Here is a 16,788-nt window from a genome sequence, read left to right as displayed (position 1 = left end):
TGCCACTTGCTGAAACACTGTGAGAGGAGAAGAAAAACAAAAGGAAGGTAAATGATTGATGCTGCTGTACACCCCTGCTGTGTGTGGTCTGCCTGCATGTACTCTGGAAACAGATTAGGGCTTCGAGTGCCTCCAACAGCACCCTTCATCCTGCTGGGAAGGATATTTAAGAGAGGTCCAGCACTTTGCTTAGCTCAGCCTCAGATTGACATAAGAGAAATCCTCTTCCATTTTAAGCTCCTGTGAAACTTCCAGAATGATAAAACACCTAGAGATATGAGGAGAAGGCACTGCTACAGCCTTATAACTTTTGCCACACTTTATATTTGGTCCTTTGAGCCTAATGTACATGTGCTGCCTCCATTGACACTACTTACAGGTACTTCCACTTCTATAGGCTAGAATTAGATAGCATTTTTCTCTGCAGGAAAAGATGAAAGTCGGCAAATCACGGGAAAGCAGTCTCTTTCCCGTACCAGGAACTCAGCGTGCAACAGGTACTTCTCGAGCACCTTTCATCGTATTTGTATAGGAGAGACAAAAACAGGGGCGCTGGAGGAAGGTAGCGATAAGGGAAAGAAGGAGGAGGAGTGTGAAGAAAAGTCCGGGGGGTGGGGGGGGGGGGGGGAAGGAAGGCTGCAAAAGGTAAAGGCCATGGCACATTCCTGAGCAGACCAACGCACCCCGTACCAGGGCCCCGGGTCGGGCCTGGGGCCGGGCGGATAAAACCAGCTGATGGTGAGCTGTCCCTCGAGAGCGCGGTGCCTTTGCGCGTCATCCAGGGCCGCTCCCCGCTGGAAGCGGCCGCCGCGCGGGGGCGCGCAGGGGTTCCGGGCCCTGCAGTTCCCCCGCCCGCCGTGCGGGGGCGCCGCGCTGGCGGCGTGGCGCGGCCGCTCTGGGCCCGCCGTCTCGCTGGTGCTGACGGCGCGGCCCGAGCGGGAGCGGCGGCCGGAGCGGCGGCGGCGTTTGTGGCGGGCTCGGTGTCACGGCGGTTCTGCCCATTCCCCGCCGCGCCATGCCCACCGTGGAGGAGCTCTACCGCAACTACGGCATCCTGGCGGACGCCACCGAGACGGCGGGCCAGGTGCGGCGTGGCTGCGGCCTGCAAGGCCTCGCTAGGCCTCGGGCTTGCGTAGCGCCGCCGCGGGGAGGTCCGGGCCGAGACGGGGTGGGCGGGGGCGGGCCAGGGTGCCGCCGGAGGGACTGCGAGACGCCCGCACGGCCGGCAAGCCCGCGGGGCTGTGCGCGGGAGGGTTTGCTCGCGACCCGCGGCGGCGCGGGGCGGGTGGAGCTGAGCATCGCGCCTGCGGACCCGCAAGGACGGCGCCAGCTCCCGGTGCTTCTGCAGCACTCGCGTCGAGTCGGCGGCTCTCCTTTTAAGTGTGGCGTCGCGGGTATTAACTAGTTCTTACCTAGTCAGGCGGGGAGTTTCGCCTTGCGAAGTTAGGTCTGTAAAAGAAGACAGCGGTAGCTATGCAGATCTGATCCAGCGCAAGTGCAGATCCGGAAAGCCTCTGGCAGGCTGTCTTGCTAAGAGACTTGTTGTGGAGTCTACTGTGAAGTCTATCATGATTCGATAACCGCCTGTAGCCCTTTTTTTTTTCTTCCTTAAGGCAAGAATGAAAGATCGACCCTCACGGCTGAAGATTTTATTTTCTGTAAAATCCTGGCAAGGCCTGCCATTTGTTTATACAGTTACAAAATTATTCAAAAAAAGAGGATGACTTTGTACATTACCAATATAAAATATTATGGCTAGTTAGCACTAATTTTTGGAATTTCATTAGGCCCTTATTTTACTAAATGTCCACCTGAAAAAGCAGCAGGTACTTTTTTTCCGTGTGTTTTTCTTTCTTTTTTTTTTTGTCATAATGTCCACAGGTAGGAAAGTAGCCTTGCACATATCTAGCCATGGATTTTAAACTAGATGGTACTATACATAGTCACTTGAAAAGTTTTTTGAGAGAACAAATCATATGGTGGTTGTTTGGGGGAGGGTGATTTTTTTTTCAATTTAGTTCGAAAACGTTCACTTTGCTTGTGTAGTTATGCCTTAGTGAAACAAAACATCCTCGTAGACAGTCCAACAAAAACATAACGTCAGAACCCAAACCAAAGTGCAGATAAATTTTGGGAACTACAGGGGGAGATGCAGAGTAAAACGTGCTGTTACCATGCTGTTTTACAAGTACGTAGTCCATCATCATTTTGGCTATTGTGAGTAGCTTTTGTGAGGTAGGAGTGGCCATGTTAAGTAGACAAACTCCAGCATTGTTAAGAAATGCAGCCTTTGACAGGGGAGCAGATATGTAAGAACCTCCGAGGGTAAGTACAGAATGATGATCCCTAAAGCATTCTCCCAGCTTTGCCCCTTTCCAGTTTGTAGGCTTCCGGAGCCAGAGACAGCATCTCTGTAATGAGTGTAGCTTGCTAGATTGTTCTTCAGTGAACTTTTCTGATGCTTTGTTTAACGGATTATATTTCTGGCCTGTCAATGTGTGGTAAAATGTTCCATTACTTCATGAACCTTTGTGAAGGAGTTACTTCCTTTGAACTTGTCATTTCCTAATCTTATTTGATCTCTCCAATTTTTGCATTCTGAGAAGCCATGAGTAATTGTTCCTCGTTCATCAATTTTATGCCACTTACTGCTTTATTATCTCTTCAACAACCATATGAACATGAAATCTCACTACAAAAAGTCACAGTCAAAGAAATGTTGAACATGAGCATGGGAACCACCAGAAGTATTAAGAGGAGTTGTTTAAAAGACTGGAAGTATTGAGCTTGTAAAAGAGTATTTCACTTGAGAAAGGGGCTTAGGTATGATGAGTTCACTGTATGAGTGGAATGAAAGTGAGAAGTTAAGAAAAACTATTAGGAAGCAGTCTCAGAGAGGAAGATGAACATTTCTCAATAACACGTGAAACTTGTCACAGGGCATTTTAGGGTATGAATTGATACAGGAACTAACCTAGAGTAGTTAAAGGATGATAGGGCAATTGACAGTTACTAAAAAGGAAGGTCTGGACATTCTCCAGCGTAGACGTTCCTGTGTTACAGACTGGGAGGAAATGTGCAAAACTGAAGGATCATGCTGCTGTAGTTGCCTGTGGTTTTTCTTGAGCATTCCATGCTGCCAGGTACAGGGTAAAACAAACTCTTTCCTGAACTCTATTTTGCCTGAATGGTAGGAGGAGTTAGCATGCAGGAATACAAATTCATGGAACACAGGCTACTCTCTTGCATTGTTGTATAAATGCTTTTTCATATGTATTAAGTAATGTGTTCCACAAAAATAGTGTTCTTAATGTGCAATCTGAGAACCTGTGTCTGTAATGACATGTGTTTCATTGCTAGACCGTGCTGGTGTATTCCTGTCTTTGCTGTTGAGTGCACTCTGTTGGCACAGCTGCAGAGTAAACTGGATGGGGATGTGGATCAGCTGAAAGGCAACCAGTTTTTTCATGGGTTATTTTTCATGCAGATCTGTATCCTATCCCAGTTCAGAATCTGTCAACACAGAGAGCTATCAACTAGCTGAAGGGAGTGCTTAAGGAACATTGGCAGTAAGTGTTAAAATGCAGCTTGCTTTGAAGGGCATTAATGCAGTGCACTGCTTTGTAAATTAGTATCTGTAATTGCTATGGAGAAACTTCCACGAGGAATAGGGATGATGATATATGTGGCTCTGGGAAATTTAATGTAAATAAAGCAAAGAAAATGTCCTGTGCTTTCAGTGTTGCCATTCAAAGTAGGATAAACTGTCTAAAGCATTCTGTTCACAACCATGAGGAAAATTAGATGATTCTGATTTCTGCTGGTATGCTAATAATGCTGACTTCTGTTTCACAAACACATAACTGACCACAACAAAGACTTCAATTATTTTAAAGTTTCAGTCCTGCAGGCACAAAATCGGAAACACCTATGTGATTCTAGTTGGAGCAGCTAGAGGATGTTCTACAGTTGCTGAAGTGTTTATTTCTGTGCTTCAACCAGGAGTTTCTGGAGTATTTTTTGTATCTATTTTCTGTTAACAGTTCTTTCAAGCACTGTGTTTCATCTCAGATTAAGTTAACTAGTTGAATAGGTGTCAGAGATGCTGCATCTCTGACTAGCAATTGTTCATTAACAATCATTTGTGATCCGTTTCAGCAGCACAATTGTTGGGAAAGATAACCTCTACTTAAGAGACAAAAAGCAAGGAGACAAAAGGCATAAACTCCTTGAAAAAGTGCCCAAGTTCAGTTGATCATATAATTTCTTGCACTAATCTAATCACAGGTGGTGTGTAAGAGCTGTCAGCCTTAAGGCCAGCAGTTGGAACAGTGAGCACTTGAATAGACAGGAACCGGGATAACAGTAAAAGCCAGGCAACAGAGGCAAATTTTATGAAATTGGCACAGTTATATCAGTCTGAGAGGACAATCTATTCTTTTGTAAGAAGCTCGTATAATATAGTTCACTTAAATAGTTGCAGAGATTGGGAGAGAAAAAGTCTTCTGTTGTCTTGAGAATAACCCAAGATTTTTCCATTTATATACTCTGGTTTTCCTCTTTCAGCATAAGGATGCATACCAAGTGATCTTGGATGGTGTGAAAGGAGGTGCCAAGGAGAAGAGACTTGCAGCTCAGTTTATTCCTAAGTTCTTCAAGCATTTTCCTGAGCTAGCTGACTCAGCTATCAATGCCCAGTTGGACCTCTGTGAGGATGAAGATGTTTCTGTAAGAATAATAACCTTGTAGCAAGTTGATACATTGAATTTATATTTTGCTATTATTTTCTCCTTTTTTTTAGCGGGCTGTGTCTTTAGGGGGAGGAGAGTTGGTCTTTTGACAACTAAACATAGTTGTATTCCTGCAGTTAAAGAATTCACTTTGGAATGATGCATCACTTTTCATTTGTCTTTTTCGCTCCCATCATTGATCAAAGGAATAGCTCTGTAGAAAGAAATTTACAGATTATTTGAATAGCATTTACGTGTTTCCCTATCGAAAAGCACTCAGTGGTAATTGGTTCTGATAAATCCTGCCGGGAGGCAAGAAAATCTTGTTTGCACCTGAGAACCATGGGGATGTGATTCTGACTGTATTATTCTTGCAGAAGTTTGAGATGCTTCATACTGCTTCTGTGATATTGGTAGAAGCTGTACCTTTGAAGATCTTTGTTTATCCAGTCTTAAACAATTTGGAGAGGTCATTCAAGGATTTTTGTCAGTGCTGGGAACTGTAAACCATAGAGTTTATTCCTGCCATATGCAGAACTGTGGAACTATCCTTGCTGTTAGCAAATAAAACTGTAATAACACACATTCCATGCTTTATTTTGTTGATCATATGAATAATTTTGTGAACAAAGGTACTGTTTGAATTTGATTTTTCCCCATACCTGCTTATGTCTAAGAAAAATATATGACTTTCTTCATAAATATGTCAAAATAGTTGTTTGGGTTTTTTTATGTAATTCCTGACATTTTAAAATTTTTGTATTTCTACTAAACTGACAATTTTGGCAGATTCGTCGACAAGCAATCAAGGAACTGCCTCAGTTTGCCACTGGAGATAATCTTCCTCGGGTAGCAGACATACTGACCCAGCTTCTACAATCAGGTAGGAGACAGTCTCCTCGTGGCACACCTAAAAATATATGCCATTTTGGTTCTGTAAAACACTGATTCATAATTTATCCCAGGGCCATTCATGTCCTTCTTCTATTCTTTTTTGACCACTAATTGCTGTGCAGTTAGGCTACTGCTTCTGCTGAAAGGCCACTAATCATCCTAATCTAAACTCAAAATCTTTCTTTTAAATAAAACAATTTTTTTTATTCAAGCTCTCTGAAAGCATCTATAGAAAAAGGCAAGGCACAGCGGGAACCTTACAGTTATGAACTGCAGCAAATTGCCTTCTGAGACAAGAGTTGTTGGATTTCTAATCCAGGTTCTGGAATTTGAAAAATCCTAAAGGCGTTTTCTTTCATATAGTGCATTTTTGGTGCAAAATAAATATTTCTAGACTGCAAAATCAGATTTTAATACACTTTTAATCCAATGAGTTATAGAGTGCTAAACTTAGGTGTTTAAACTTCTGTTAAAAATGCCTGGTTAAGTCTCTAGGATTCTCAGAAGATAAATTTTGGGTTGGTTTGGGTTTTTTGAGACTTAGGCATTTCTCCATTTAGTTCAAGAGGAAAATTGTTTCTGCCACCCAGAAGAGTTAAAAAAGAAATTACTTTATTTGACGTTAATTTAGTGAAGGTCAGCTTGTTAATACAATTGTTCCTTAAAATAAGTCAATGTATTGATTAGTAACTTCCTTTCAGGTTTTCAGTCCTATTAAGTTTATAATGTTAAAGTTTTGGCAGGGAGGCTAAGGTGGCAAATAGCTTTGTGTTTTGCTTCCATCTTTCATAATCGTGACTTTCAGCTTCCTCAGTCTAGTAGCTGTTAAAAATACAGGTTATGTTGTTTATCACTAAATGCTGAGGACGGAATACTTAATGTGTAATTACACATCAGTGATTTTTATTTTTCTGCTCTTACCTTTTCATTTCAAGTATATGCATATCAGATTTTTTTCTCTCTCCAGATGATTCTGCAGAATTCAATTTGGTGAACAATGCTTTGCTCAGTATATTTAAGATGGATGCTAAAGGTAAAGGACACATTTTTCTGTGTATGTCTTTTATTAATACTTCCCAGTCTCTAGTAGGATGAGAACAGAACTCAATTTTTTATCTTAGTACAATGCAAAACTGAGACACACACGTAACTGTTTGATTTTGCAAACAATACTGAACTTAATAATCATGGATCTGAATTATACAGACCAGTAAAAGAGTGAGGATTCTGTCAAGATACAGGTAAATTGTGTTTTTTTCTGAAAAGTTAGTATAGCAGTTATTTTAAAATGTGTCATGGAGTCTTAAAGGAGTGAACTTATTTCTTCTGCATAGAATGTTGAGCTCATAACTTTTAAAATAATTCTCATTACCTGATTTATTCTCCATTCAGGAACTCTGGGAGGCTTATTCAGTCAAATTCTTCAGGGAGAGGATATTGTGAGAGAGAGAGCCATTAAGTTCCTCTCTACAAAACTGAAAACATTGCCTGAGGAGGTGATGACAAAGGAGGTGGAAGAGTTCATATTGACTGAATCAAAGAAGGTGACTGTCTTATTTCAGTACAAACTTAAGTATTATGATACCATTCCTTATCATTAGTGTTGCTTTGGAGTTCATTTAAACCACATGTATAGCTGAGCATTGTAAAAATGTGATCTTGTACTTACCCTATTCTGTTACACTCCGAAAATTGCAACAGTTTTTTGTGAGAATGTTAAAACCATGCTAGGCTCTTCTCATTTTGTAAGAGCAACTTTTATTAGAATCACAGAATCATTCAAATTGGAAAGGGTCCTTAGGAGACTGATCAGCTCAGTGAATCATGCTCAGCTGAATTCTGCTCAGCTGAATTCAGATCAGACTTCTAGGTGCTTTTTCTAGGTGCTTTTGAAAATCTCTAAGGAAGGAAAGTTCCTATACTCTCTGGGCAACCAGCTTTAATGTTTAATTGTCCTCTAGAGAATTTACTTTTTTCCCTTTATCCAGTTGGAACCTTCCATTTTAGTTTTGTATCATTGTCTCATTCTCACCGTGTCCACCTCAGCAAAGAACCTGACTCCTACGTTTGGTGACTCCTACGTTAAAGGTTTAGTGTTAGTTTACCACACCCACATACAGCTCTCTCACTTTAGACTGGAAAAGCCCAGTTGCTTTAGGTTCTCCTTACAGGTCGTGTGCTCTAGATACTGATCACTTTGTTGGTTTGACTTGTAGGTTTGCAAATTACCACCATAGAACTGTGTTTTCTGTTTTTCTGCTAAGGTTCTGGAAGATGTGACAGGCGAGGAATTTAATCTGTTCATGAAAATATTGTCTGGATTAAAAAGCTTACAGACAGTAAGTGGGAGGCAACAGCTAGTGGAGCTGGTAGCCGAACAAGCTGACCTGGAACAAACATTCAATCCATCTGATCCAGACTGTGTGGACAGACTTCAGCAGTGTACTCGGCAGGCAGTGCCACTCTTCTCAGTATGTATTTGTTTGCTTTGCATGAGGAGTATTGTGGAAAGTTAATGGCTATGACTTGTCTTTGGTGTTCTGAACGATTATGTTAGAATGACCACATATCAGTACTTCTCCACCTTCAACTTCTGCTGTATTCAAATGCTGGAAAACATCCTTAAAGCCTCCAAATACAAAGATATTTTTATGTTACTCTCTTCTTTTTTCAAATTTAGGATGTTACACTGAATTATGACAAGATTCTCACATTAGGTTGTATGAGTTTATTTCAAGTTTAGTGCCAGGCAATTGCAGCACTTAAAAGCCTATTCTTGGGTTGCAAGCAATCTTTTCAGCTGCTGTTGCAGACAGCCTCAGCTTAAGCTATGTGCAAGGGGGTCTGTGTTTTAGGAGTTAGAGGGAAGTTTAATAAAGCTTTGAAGCATAGCTGTGTGGTAGGCATTTAGAAGGGTGGCAGAGAGATGGGGGAAAAATATTCAGGTCATTCAAACTCAGAGTAGCATGAATAATATGCAGTGGCTTGTTTGGGTTTTTTTCAGAAAAATGTTCATTCCACAAAATTTGTTACTTACTTCTGTGAGCATGTTCTGCCAAACCTCAGTTCTTTGACTACTTCAGTGGAGGGTCTCGATATCCAGCTAGAGGTAAGCTAAAGCTAAAATGTCTTTCAGATTAAGAAATAATAAAAAATCAGCACATTAGATGAAGACATCTATTTTTAAAATTGAAAACTCCTTTCTTGAATAGTTTTCATTTCGTGGCTTATAGAAAAAGTAGCTACACTAGGAAAAAAGTTTGCACTATTGAGGCATGACTGAGCATTGCCTTTTAAAGCATGTCATTTGTCCTGTGCTTTTGAGGCAAGGTACAATAAGTAGATTGGTGTAATCATTTCTATATTGCTATCAATTTTTTTTAAGCACATAGCATTTACCAAAATGATGGTTGCACAGCTCATGCTAATTTAATCTCCTAAGGGAGTGGCTCAATGTCTGTAATTTTGCTTACATTAATCAGTGCTACAGCTTCAGTTAGATCTCTGTGGCTCTCACTGAAGGTGAGCTGTGCTGCAGGTGTGGGAGATGAAGGTTTGTTTACTTGTTAACTAATGCTTGTTGGGATTAGATACACAAACCTGTATTTCTGTTTGAGGACATGAAAAACAGATTAGGCATGTTCTTCCTTTTATTCCTTCCCGATGTTTGGGAGGGGTTTAATTGTAATAGCTGATCACTACTGTACCAGCCGTAGTGATGTGATAATTGATTTTGGGTTGAAAGTTAAGCCTATGTACTTTTCAGTTAGCAAACAAAAGCCCTGCTCTTCTTACATGTAGGTTTTAAAGCTTCTTGCTGAAATGAGCTCTTTTTGTGGCGATATGGAAAAGCTTGAATCAAATTTGAAGAAGCTGTTTGACAAACTGCTGGTAAGACTAATTCATTTCTTATTCATGTAAAACACTTTAAAAAATTAAGTTTTCATCGAAACAGTTATTTTTATGTATTCATCTCTTTATCCTTTTTCTAAAGTGGCTGTTTCAGAGGTAGTTCTATCCATGGTAGAAGGTCAAACATCATTTTGCAATTTAAAGCCTTTGTAGATACACGGAGCTGTTATCTGAATAATGTTTTTAATCCAGTAGATTTATGTGGGTTTCTTCTTTTTAAGTTTTGTAACCATGAGAGACTCATGTTGATCTCAGTAAAGACTGTATCTGCACTGACAGTTTTAAGCAAGTTCAGCACTACTTCAAAAGCATTGGTGCAGTACATTGTTGCTTCCTGTGGTAGCAGTGCCACGGTAGTATTTCCACTGAGTCTGAGGTATCAAGTCACATAAGTGTAGGCAAACCACCTGCACTAGGACTTTATTCAGCAGTTCATCACATTGGTATAGAGATGGGGGATTCTTCTTAAATTATCAGCATAAATACACCATCCAGTTCAAACACTGCAAAAGAGCTGTCAGTGTGTATAAATGTGTCTCATGCATTTGTTTTTCCTTTCTGTTCTTTAGGAGTATATGCCTCTTCCTCCAGAGGAAGCAGAGAACGGGGAAAATGCTGGCAATGAAGAGCCCAAGTTGCAATTCAGTCATGTGGAGTGTTTATTGTATAGCTTCCATCAGCTGGGTCGTAAACTTCCAGACTTCCTCACAGCCAAGCTGAATGCAGAGAAATTGAAAGACTTTAAAATCAGGTAATCATTTAGAGGCAACTGTTAGCGTTCTGTTAGAAAGTGTGTGTTAGAAAATGTTAGTGGAGTTCCCTGGGGCTCAGTACTGGGACCTGTCCTGTTTAACATCTTTCCAGTGATTTGGCAGGGGAGTTTGATTGCATCCTCAGTAAGTTCATGGGCGATACTACCTTGGGGGAAATGTTGATCTGCTGGAGGATAGGCAGGCTCTGCAGAGGGATCTGGACAGACTGGATTGATGAGCTGTGGACAACTGCATGGGATTCAGTAAGGCAAAGTGCCAGGTCCTGCACTTGGGTCACAGCAACCCCAGGCAGTGCTGGGGGAGGAGTGGCCTGAAAGCTGCTCAGCAGAAAGGGACTGGGGGTGCTGGCTGACAGCAGCCAAACATGAGCTAGCAGTGTGCCCAGGTGGCCAAGGAGACCAAGGTGGGCTGTAACAAGAATAGTGTGGCCAGCAGGATTTGCGAAGTCCACCTGTACTCAGTACTGGTGAGGCCACACCTTGAGTACTCTGTTCAGTTTTGGGCTTCTCTCTTCATAAAGGACATGGAGATGCTGGAGCATGTCCAGAGAAGGACAACAAAGCTGATAAAGGGTCTGAAGCAGAAGTTGTAAGAGGAGCAGCTTAAGGAGCTGGGGGTGTTTTGTCTGGAGACAAGGCTCGGGAGGAACCTCATTGCCCGCCCTAACTACCTGAAAGGAGGTTGTAGTGAGGTGGGGGTCAGTCTCTCCTGGCATACCTCAAATGAAAGGGCGAGAGGAAATGGGCTTATGTTGCACCAGGAGAGGTTCAGATTAGATATTAGAAAAAAAAAAAGGGTGATCAGGCACTGGAATAAGTTGCCCAGAGAGGTGGTGGAGTCACTGTCTCTAGAAGTGTTCAAGAGGTGTCTCAATGTGGCACTTGGATATATGGTTTAGGGGTGATTACAGTGTTGCTGGGTTGACAGTTGGACTACATGATCGTCAAGGTCTCTTCCAACCTTGATGATTCTGTGACTATGAAAGTGTGAAGAATTATTGTCTGGATGCTAAAGCAGCACAAATCAGATTGATGGATGACTTATTTTGAGCATTTTTCCTAAAGTGAAAAAAAAAAACAAAATTACAGTTTCCCTTTGCTTATGCTTTTATTTTTATGGGACTATGTAAATTTTACTAACAGATTGCTTTTAATTTTTTAGGTTACAATATTTTGCTCGAGGGTTGCAGGTTTATATTCGGCAGCTTCGTCTGGCACTTCAAGGAAAAACAGGAGAAGCCTTGAAAACAGAGGAGGTAAGTACTGTTTGGTAATTCTGTTTTTCTAATTGAGCCTACTGAAATAATGATTGGCACATATTGATAGGCTGCAGTCAGTTGTAAGTATGCAAATAGATTAAGGGAATAATACTGCTAACATTATTGCAAATGCATCTTACTTGATGCTGCATTTTGCCAGCAAAGATGCTCTTTTAGTTTCTACTGCTAACTACTCTATACATCCACGTATATAATTGGTTTAATTGTGCTCCGTGCTTTGCTTTGAAGGGGAAATTTTCATATGTTGTGCGAAAAAACACCAGTGAGAAGTATACTGGAATATAAAAGCAACTTCTTAGTGTAAAACTGCAAGAAGCCTAAGAGTAGTTGTGATGAAAACTCAGAAGTGTATACACCTTTCACTGTTACTATTGCTATAACAATTCACTAGGAAGAGCAGCCAGTTTAATGTAACATCATCAAATGCAGTTGGCATAAAACTACTAGATCAGTGTTCAGTGATGTTTGGTTTTTTTTACAGAACAAGATTAAAGTGGTTGCCTTGAAGATAACCAATAACATTAATGTTTTAATCAAGGTAAGTCCTCACATCATGAACGAGTAAATTCTCACAGCAGAGTAACCTATGCAGCAGAAAGGAATAGATTTGAACGAAGTTGTATTGTGTTACTTTGTGTATTGTGTTAGTTGGTGTTAGCTAGCTCAGAGTTGCCATGCTTTACTGTTTCTGAAGAGAGGTGGATCTTGCTGACTATGCAAGCAACTTAGCTTTTGCTGCTCTTGGTCCTTTTTTGCAGCACTGGTTGCCCCCAGAAGAAGACCACCTTGCTTTAGGGGTCTCTGGATTCTGGCTGAGCCTTTTTTCTTGTAATTTCCCTTTCCTGCAGTGGCATTGAGGGGTAAGGAGTAGTTTAAACAGGTGCAAGGATATGTAAACAAGGATACAAAACTTTTGTCTCCAAAGAGTCTAGAAGAGATGGGCTGCAGAAAGAGACTTCTGTCTGGAGCCCATGAAACCATTCTGATTTCTTCTAACCACCTTTTCCTCTATTTCTTCACTCTCACAGAATAAACCAAAAACTTTGCCCATGGTATTGCAAAGCCTATCTTGTACCGTCATAGGGATATTGTAGGGATATCAGATGTCTCCCTGCAGGAGCCATTGTAGTTCGTTTTAAGATGCTTGGTGTTCATAGTGTCACGTGAAAAGGGGAAGAAATGCAGAGATTTCTTGTCCCACCTCTATTAATATATTTTTTATTGGCTATCAGTGTCCCCAGAATACCAAAGCCTTTTAAGGCCCAAAACAGTCTGTCCACACTTCACCTAAAGAGACCCTTTGCTAGACAGATTCACTGCGATGGACAGGACTTTTGATACCCTGATATGGGGACAGCTCTTAATAGCAATGGAGAACTTTCTCAGCAAGGTTCTCCTACAAGTTACGAGGCTGCCAGCACCAGAAACAAACTGAACTAACTAGCAGCTCACAAAATAACTTTTATTAATACCAGTATGTGACAAACTACTGTAGGGTTGGCGTCGCCGGTGATAATGTTTAACTGCACGATTGCACTTTACTAATAAAAAACACAAAAACCAGAAGCACGCTCTACAAAACAACACAACTACCTAAGCCTTAGTACAAAACTCAAGCAACCCCCCTCCATGACAGACCAGTTTACAAAGACTAGAACAAAATCTAAACACACTGGTTAACATAAAGCAAAAAAGAAAGAATATAGCCACTTCCCACTAACACACATTTTAACTCACTAAGATAAGGAAATGCACACCTTAAAGCAAACCATGAACGAGTTGGCAATAAAGTACAATATAGGACAAGAAAAAGAATAATATAAAGTAAGATATATACCTGGTAAGTTACAAGGTGTAGGGCAAGGTAAAATTAGTATCTATAAAGCAAAGTAGCAAAGTACAATTAGGAAATAAGCTATCTATGGGGTAAAGGTGAAAGAGGGTAATCTATAAGGTATAAAGCAAGGTCAAGGTAAAGAAAGCAGAGTAAGTGGTTGCTCAGCCCTGCAGTGTCCAAAGGAGTGGAAGGAGACAGGGCAGCTCTTTAGTTACCCCCGAAGAGATGATGGAACTTCTCCCCGATTTTGCTCATGTCCGATCTCTTTTTATACTTATTTTTCTTAGGCAGTTTGAGTGACAATAGTCAATACTAATTTTGGGGGTGCTAGACAGATGACATAGGCCTAAGGTTTGGCTTCCTGTGTTCCAGTAGGATGTTGTAAAGAAAGGCCATGCTATTTCCATAACACTCCATCCTTTGTTAATCCTATCAGTCTGTTGCTGGGAAGTCTCCCCATTTTGTTGAGGACTTTCAGGAAGCCATTGGGGTCTCTTTGTCCATTTTTGTGTAACCCACTATCATCTGACAATGGGTTTCTGGGAATGCCCTCTTCAGGTGCTGAGGTGTTTCCTGTAACCGATCAGGACGGTCATCATGGCCTTAAATTGGTCTATCACACTACACATTGGGAGGGAGAGAAGGCTTGTGCTTTCTCTATAGATACCCCATTCCTTGAAACATTTAAGGTTGGATTGGATGGGGGCCTGAGCAACCTGATCTAGTTGAAGATGTCCCTGCTTATTGCAGGGTGGTTGAACTAGATGGTATTTAAAGGCCCCTTCCAACCCAAACTATCACGTGATTCTATATTTGGTCAGTACAAGACACTATTTTGTTAATTCAAATCGTATTTGAATTTCCTAGTAAGGCAGTAAGCACATGCCTTCTCCCTCTGCCATGGGACTTCAAAAAGGATTTAAAATTTTTGGAAATTAATGGTTAGCTACTTAACTGAGACTACAGAATAAAGTTTTGAAGTGCAATCAACATGTAAACTGTCCCAATTTTGCCTTCATAGGATCTCTTCCACATTCCTCCTTCTTACAAAAGTACAATTACACTGTCCTGGAAACCAGTACAGAAGGCAGATGCAAGGTAAGAGTTCTTAATTTAAAAAAAAAGTGGTGTTTGTTTTGTAAACAGTAAAAATTAACTTCTGAGCTGTGTATATTATATATACACAGCACATGAGATGAAAGTTTCACATCTTGTGGCTGTGGAAACATTATCTTAGTCTTGCTTAGAGATACAATAGACTGAATCAACTGGAGACTAGCCTACTTCCTCTTCTGAGATATTATTATTCAGGGCATCTTCATTAGCTGCTGCTGGCTTCCAGTGGTTAATCCTTGCGGCTAAACTACTATTCCTGTACTTGTCACCACAAGGGTGTAATGACATGTTTTTGTTTTCTTCTGTCAGTCAAAAAAGAGCAAGTGAAGATACAACCTCAAGTTCACCCCCAAAGAAAGCTTCAGCAGGACCAAAAAGGGATGCCAGGCAAATATATAATCCTCCTAGTGGAAAATACAGCAGTAATCTGGGTAGTTTTTCTTACGGTAAGTTAGGCAGTTTGGAAAAACTTTGTCTAGTGACAGTTGTATCTCAGGGTGGGGGGAACAAATACCACATTCTTGGAAGATCAAATTGTACTGTCACAAATTTTTGTGTATGGTGGTCTTTTCCTAGCTGTTGATCTATTGCAGTGTTTGAGTGTTACCAGCCTATAAACAATGACATTTGCAAGTTACTTTTAGTAGTGTTTTAATACCTAGAGTTAGTAATTGAACTGTTGCGTTCTCTATTATGACACACAGCACTTGCACCAATTTCCCATTGGACAGGCCAGTTGCTGCAAGTGGCAGAGCTGGGTCACCTCCTGTCATACAACTGGGCCTGTGCTGCATTCCTATTACAGCCACTGCTGATGTTGCAGACCTGATCCAAAGTTCTGCGAATTGCCAGGTTCACTGTGCATCCACAGTTATGTCCTCGTGCTCCCAGTCACACTGATTCTGTCTCTCTGCAAGTTGTATTTTTGGGTGAAGCACAAGAGCAGTTGCAGACTGGATGAGTAGGCCCAGCAATGGTAGCAGCCCATTCCTGTCTTCCCTGTAGGTCCATTGATCCTCCTGGCAAGTAAAGAGGCTGGTATGACAAATTATCACCCACGCTCATAGGTTGAAAAACTGATACAAAGCACTGTCAGATATATAAAACTAATACGTCCAGATATTGCTATTCTGTTTTAATCTGTATTCAGTATAAAACCTGCATGAAAAGTTTCCACTCTTATTTCAGAGCAAAGAGGTGGTTTCCGGGGTGGACGAGGAAGAGGCTGGGGAGGACGTGGCAATCGTAGCCGAGGAAGAATCTACTGAGAAGACTGCTAAATCTTCCATGCCCCTGAAGGGCTGAAGTGAGAGTGCTACTCAGCAAGTGTTTGCTTGGAGCATTGTTTTCTTCAAGGACTGCCTTCCACTAAGACTGAATTAAATGTTCTTTATACCTTTGTATGTATGATCTACTTTTCTAACGGACTACAACTTGTCCATAGTGAAACTACAGCTGTATTTTTGGATGCTTACAGTCAGCAGTTTTGGGTTCTTAATTTTGAAGTGTCTTCAGGATTCAAAATTGGAAAAGAGCATAGATGTTTCATCAAAAGCTGCATCTTGACAGTTTGTATATTAACCTAAAAGTCAGCTACTGCGTAACTGAAACTATATAATTGAGTTTATGTATTAAGTAATGGACAGGAAAGGCATGACAACAGAGATACGTGTCAGATTAGCTTAGCAGCTGAAGTAATCCTTTCCTCATTTGTAACCGTATTTTGCAATATGTGGAGAAGAGTACCATTGTTAAATTTGCTTTGATTTGCATTTTTAATTAAATTGAATGAGATATATGCTGGTTTTTTAAAGTTTGCAATGTGGCTAGAAATCTGTTTTGCTTGTAGCATGATGCAGTCCTCTTACTTAGAGATGTGGAGAAAGTGGCGTTTTTTGGTTTGCACATCTTACTCTTCTCCGTGCATTGTAATACAAAAGTGATGTTTTGCAAATTAATTTTTAATGTTTAATATGAATATGTGCTTATAGTTATGCTGTGAAAGCTCGGTAAATGAACAGCAAAAATCGAAACAATAAACGACTAGAATTATTCCAGGAATGGGTAAAGACTGATGCAGTGATTAAGCTTCATAGGCTGGAGCTGGACCATAGCAGTACCTGGCTCTTTTCTGTGTTTTGCAGATTTCTGGATTAGTTGGCACTGGAGGGTGGGGGTTGGTTGATTGGGGTTTTTTCTTGTTTGGTGATTTTATTTTTTTGTGTGTGTGTGTGTTAATTTTTTGTT

At 41.0% G+C, this 16,788-nt stretch overlaps 1 protein-coding gene across 1 annotated transcript; it reads left to right on the top strand.

Annotated features, from left to right (window-relative positions):
• The first annotated feature begins 886 nt into the window (after window positions 1-886).
• Window positions 887-16,568, top strand: API5 (apoptosis inhibitor 5). Its single transcript, XM_051791734.1, has 14 exons — window positions 887-1,084; window positions 4,567-4,728; window positions 5,520-5,613; window positions 6,592-6,657; window positions 7,017-7,168; window positions 7,889-8,095; window positions 8,629-8,733; window positions 9,426-9,515; window positions 10,106-10,287; window positions 11,471-11,564; window positions 12,070-12,126; window positions 14,447-14,523; window positions 14,851-14,987; window positions 15,730-16,568. Exons 1-14 carry the CDS (start codon window positions 1,016-1,018, stop codon window positions 15,807-15,809), a joined length of 1,572 nt encoding a protein of 523 aa, XP_051647694.1. The 5' UTR covers window positions 887-1,015; the 3' UTR covers window positions 15,810-16,568.
• The last annotated feature ends 220 nt before the right edge of the window (window positions 16,569-16,788 follow it).

This window comes from Manacus candei, unplaced genomic scaffold (assembly GCF_025592945.1).
Source record: "Manacus candei isolate 608988 ecotype Guabito, Panama unplaced genomic scaffold, ASM2559294v1 h1tg000033l, whole genome shotgun sequence".
In the NCBI taxonomy this organism is placed as follows: Eukaryota; Metazoa; Chordata; class Aves; order Passeriformes; family Pipridae; genus Manacus; species Manacus candei.
This window is presented reverse-complemented; position numbering and strand designations above follow the sequence as displayed.

Excerpts from the sequence above, each read along its gene's own strand:
- API5 (XM_051791734.1), top strand. The coding sequence starts at position 1,016 with ATGCCCACCGTGGAGGAGCTCTACCGCAACTACGGCATCCTGGCGGAC. Across the intron at positions 5,614-6,591 it reads GACCCAGCTTCTACAATCAG|ATGATTCTGCAGAATTCAAT; the intron begins GTAGGAGACAGT and ends TTCTCTCTCCAG. Across the intron at positions 14,988-15,729 it reads TCTGGGTAGTTTTTCTTACG|AGCAAAGAGGTGGTTTCCGG; the intron begins GTAAGTTAGGCA and ends CTCTTATTTCAG.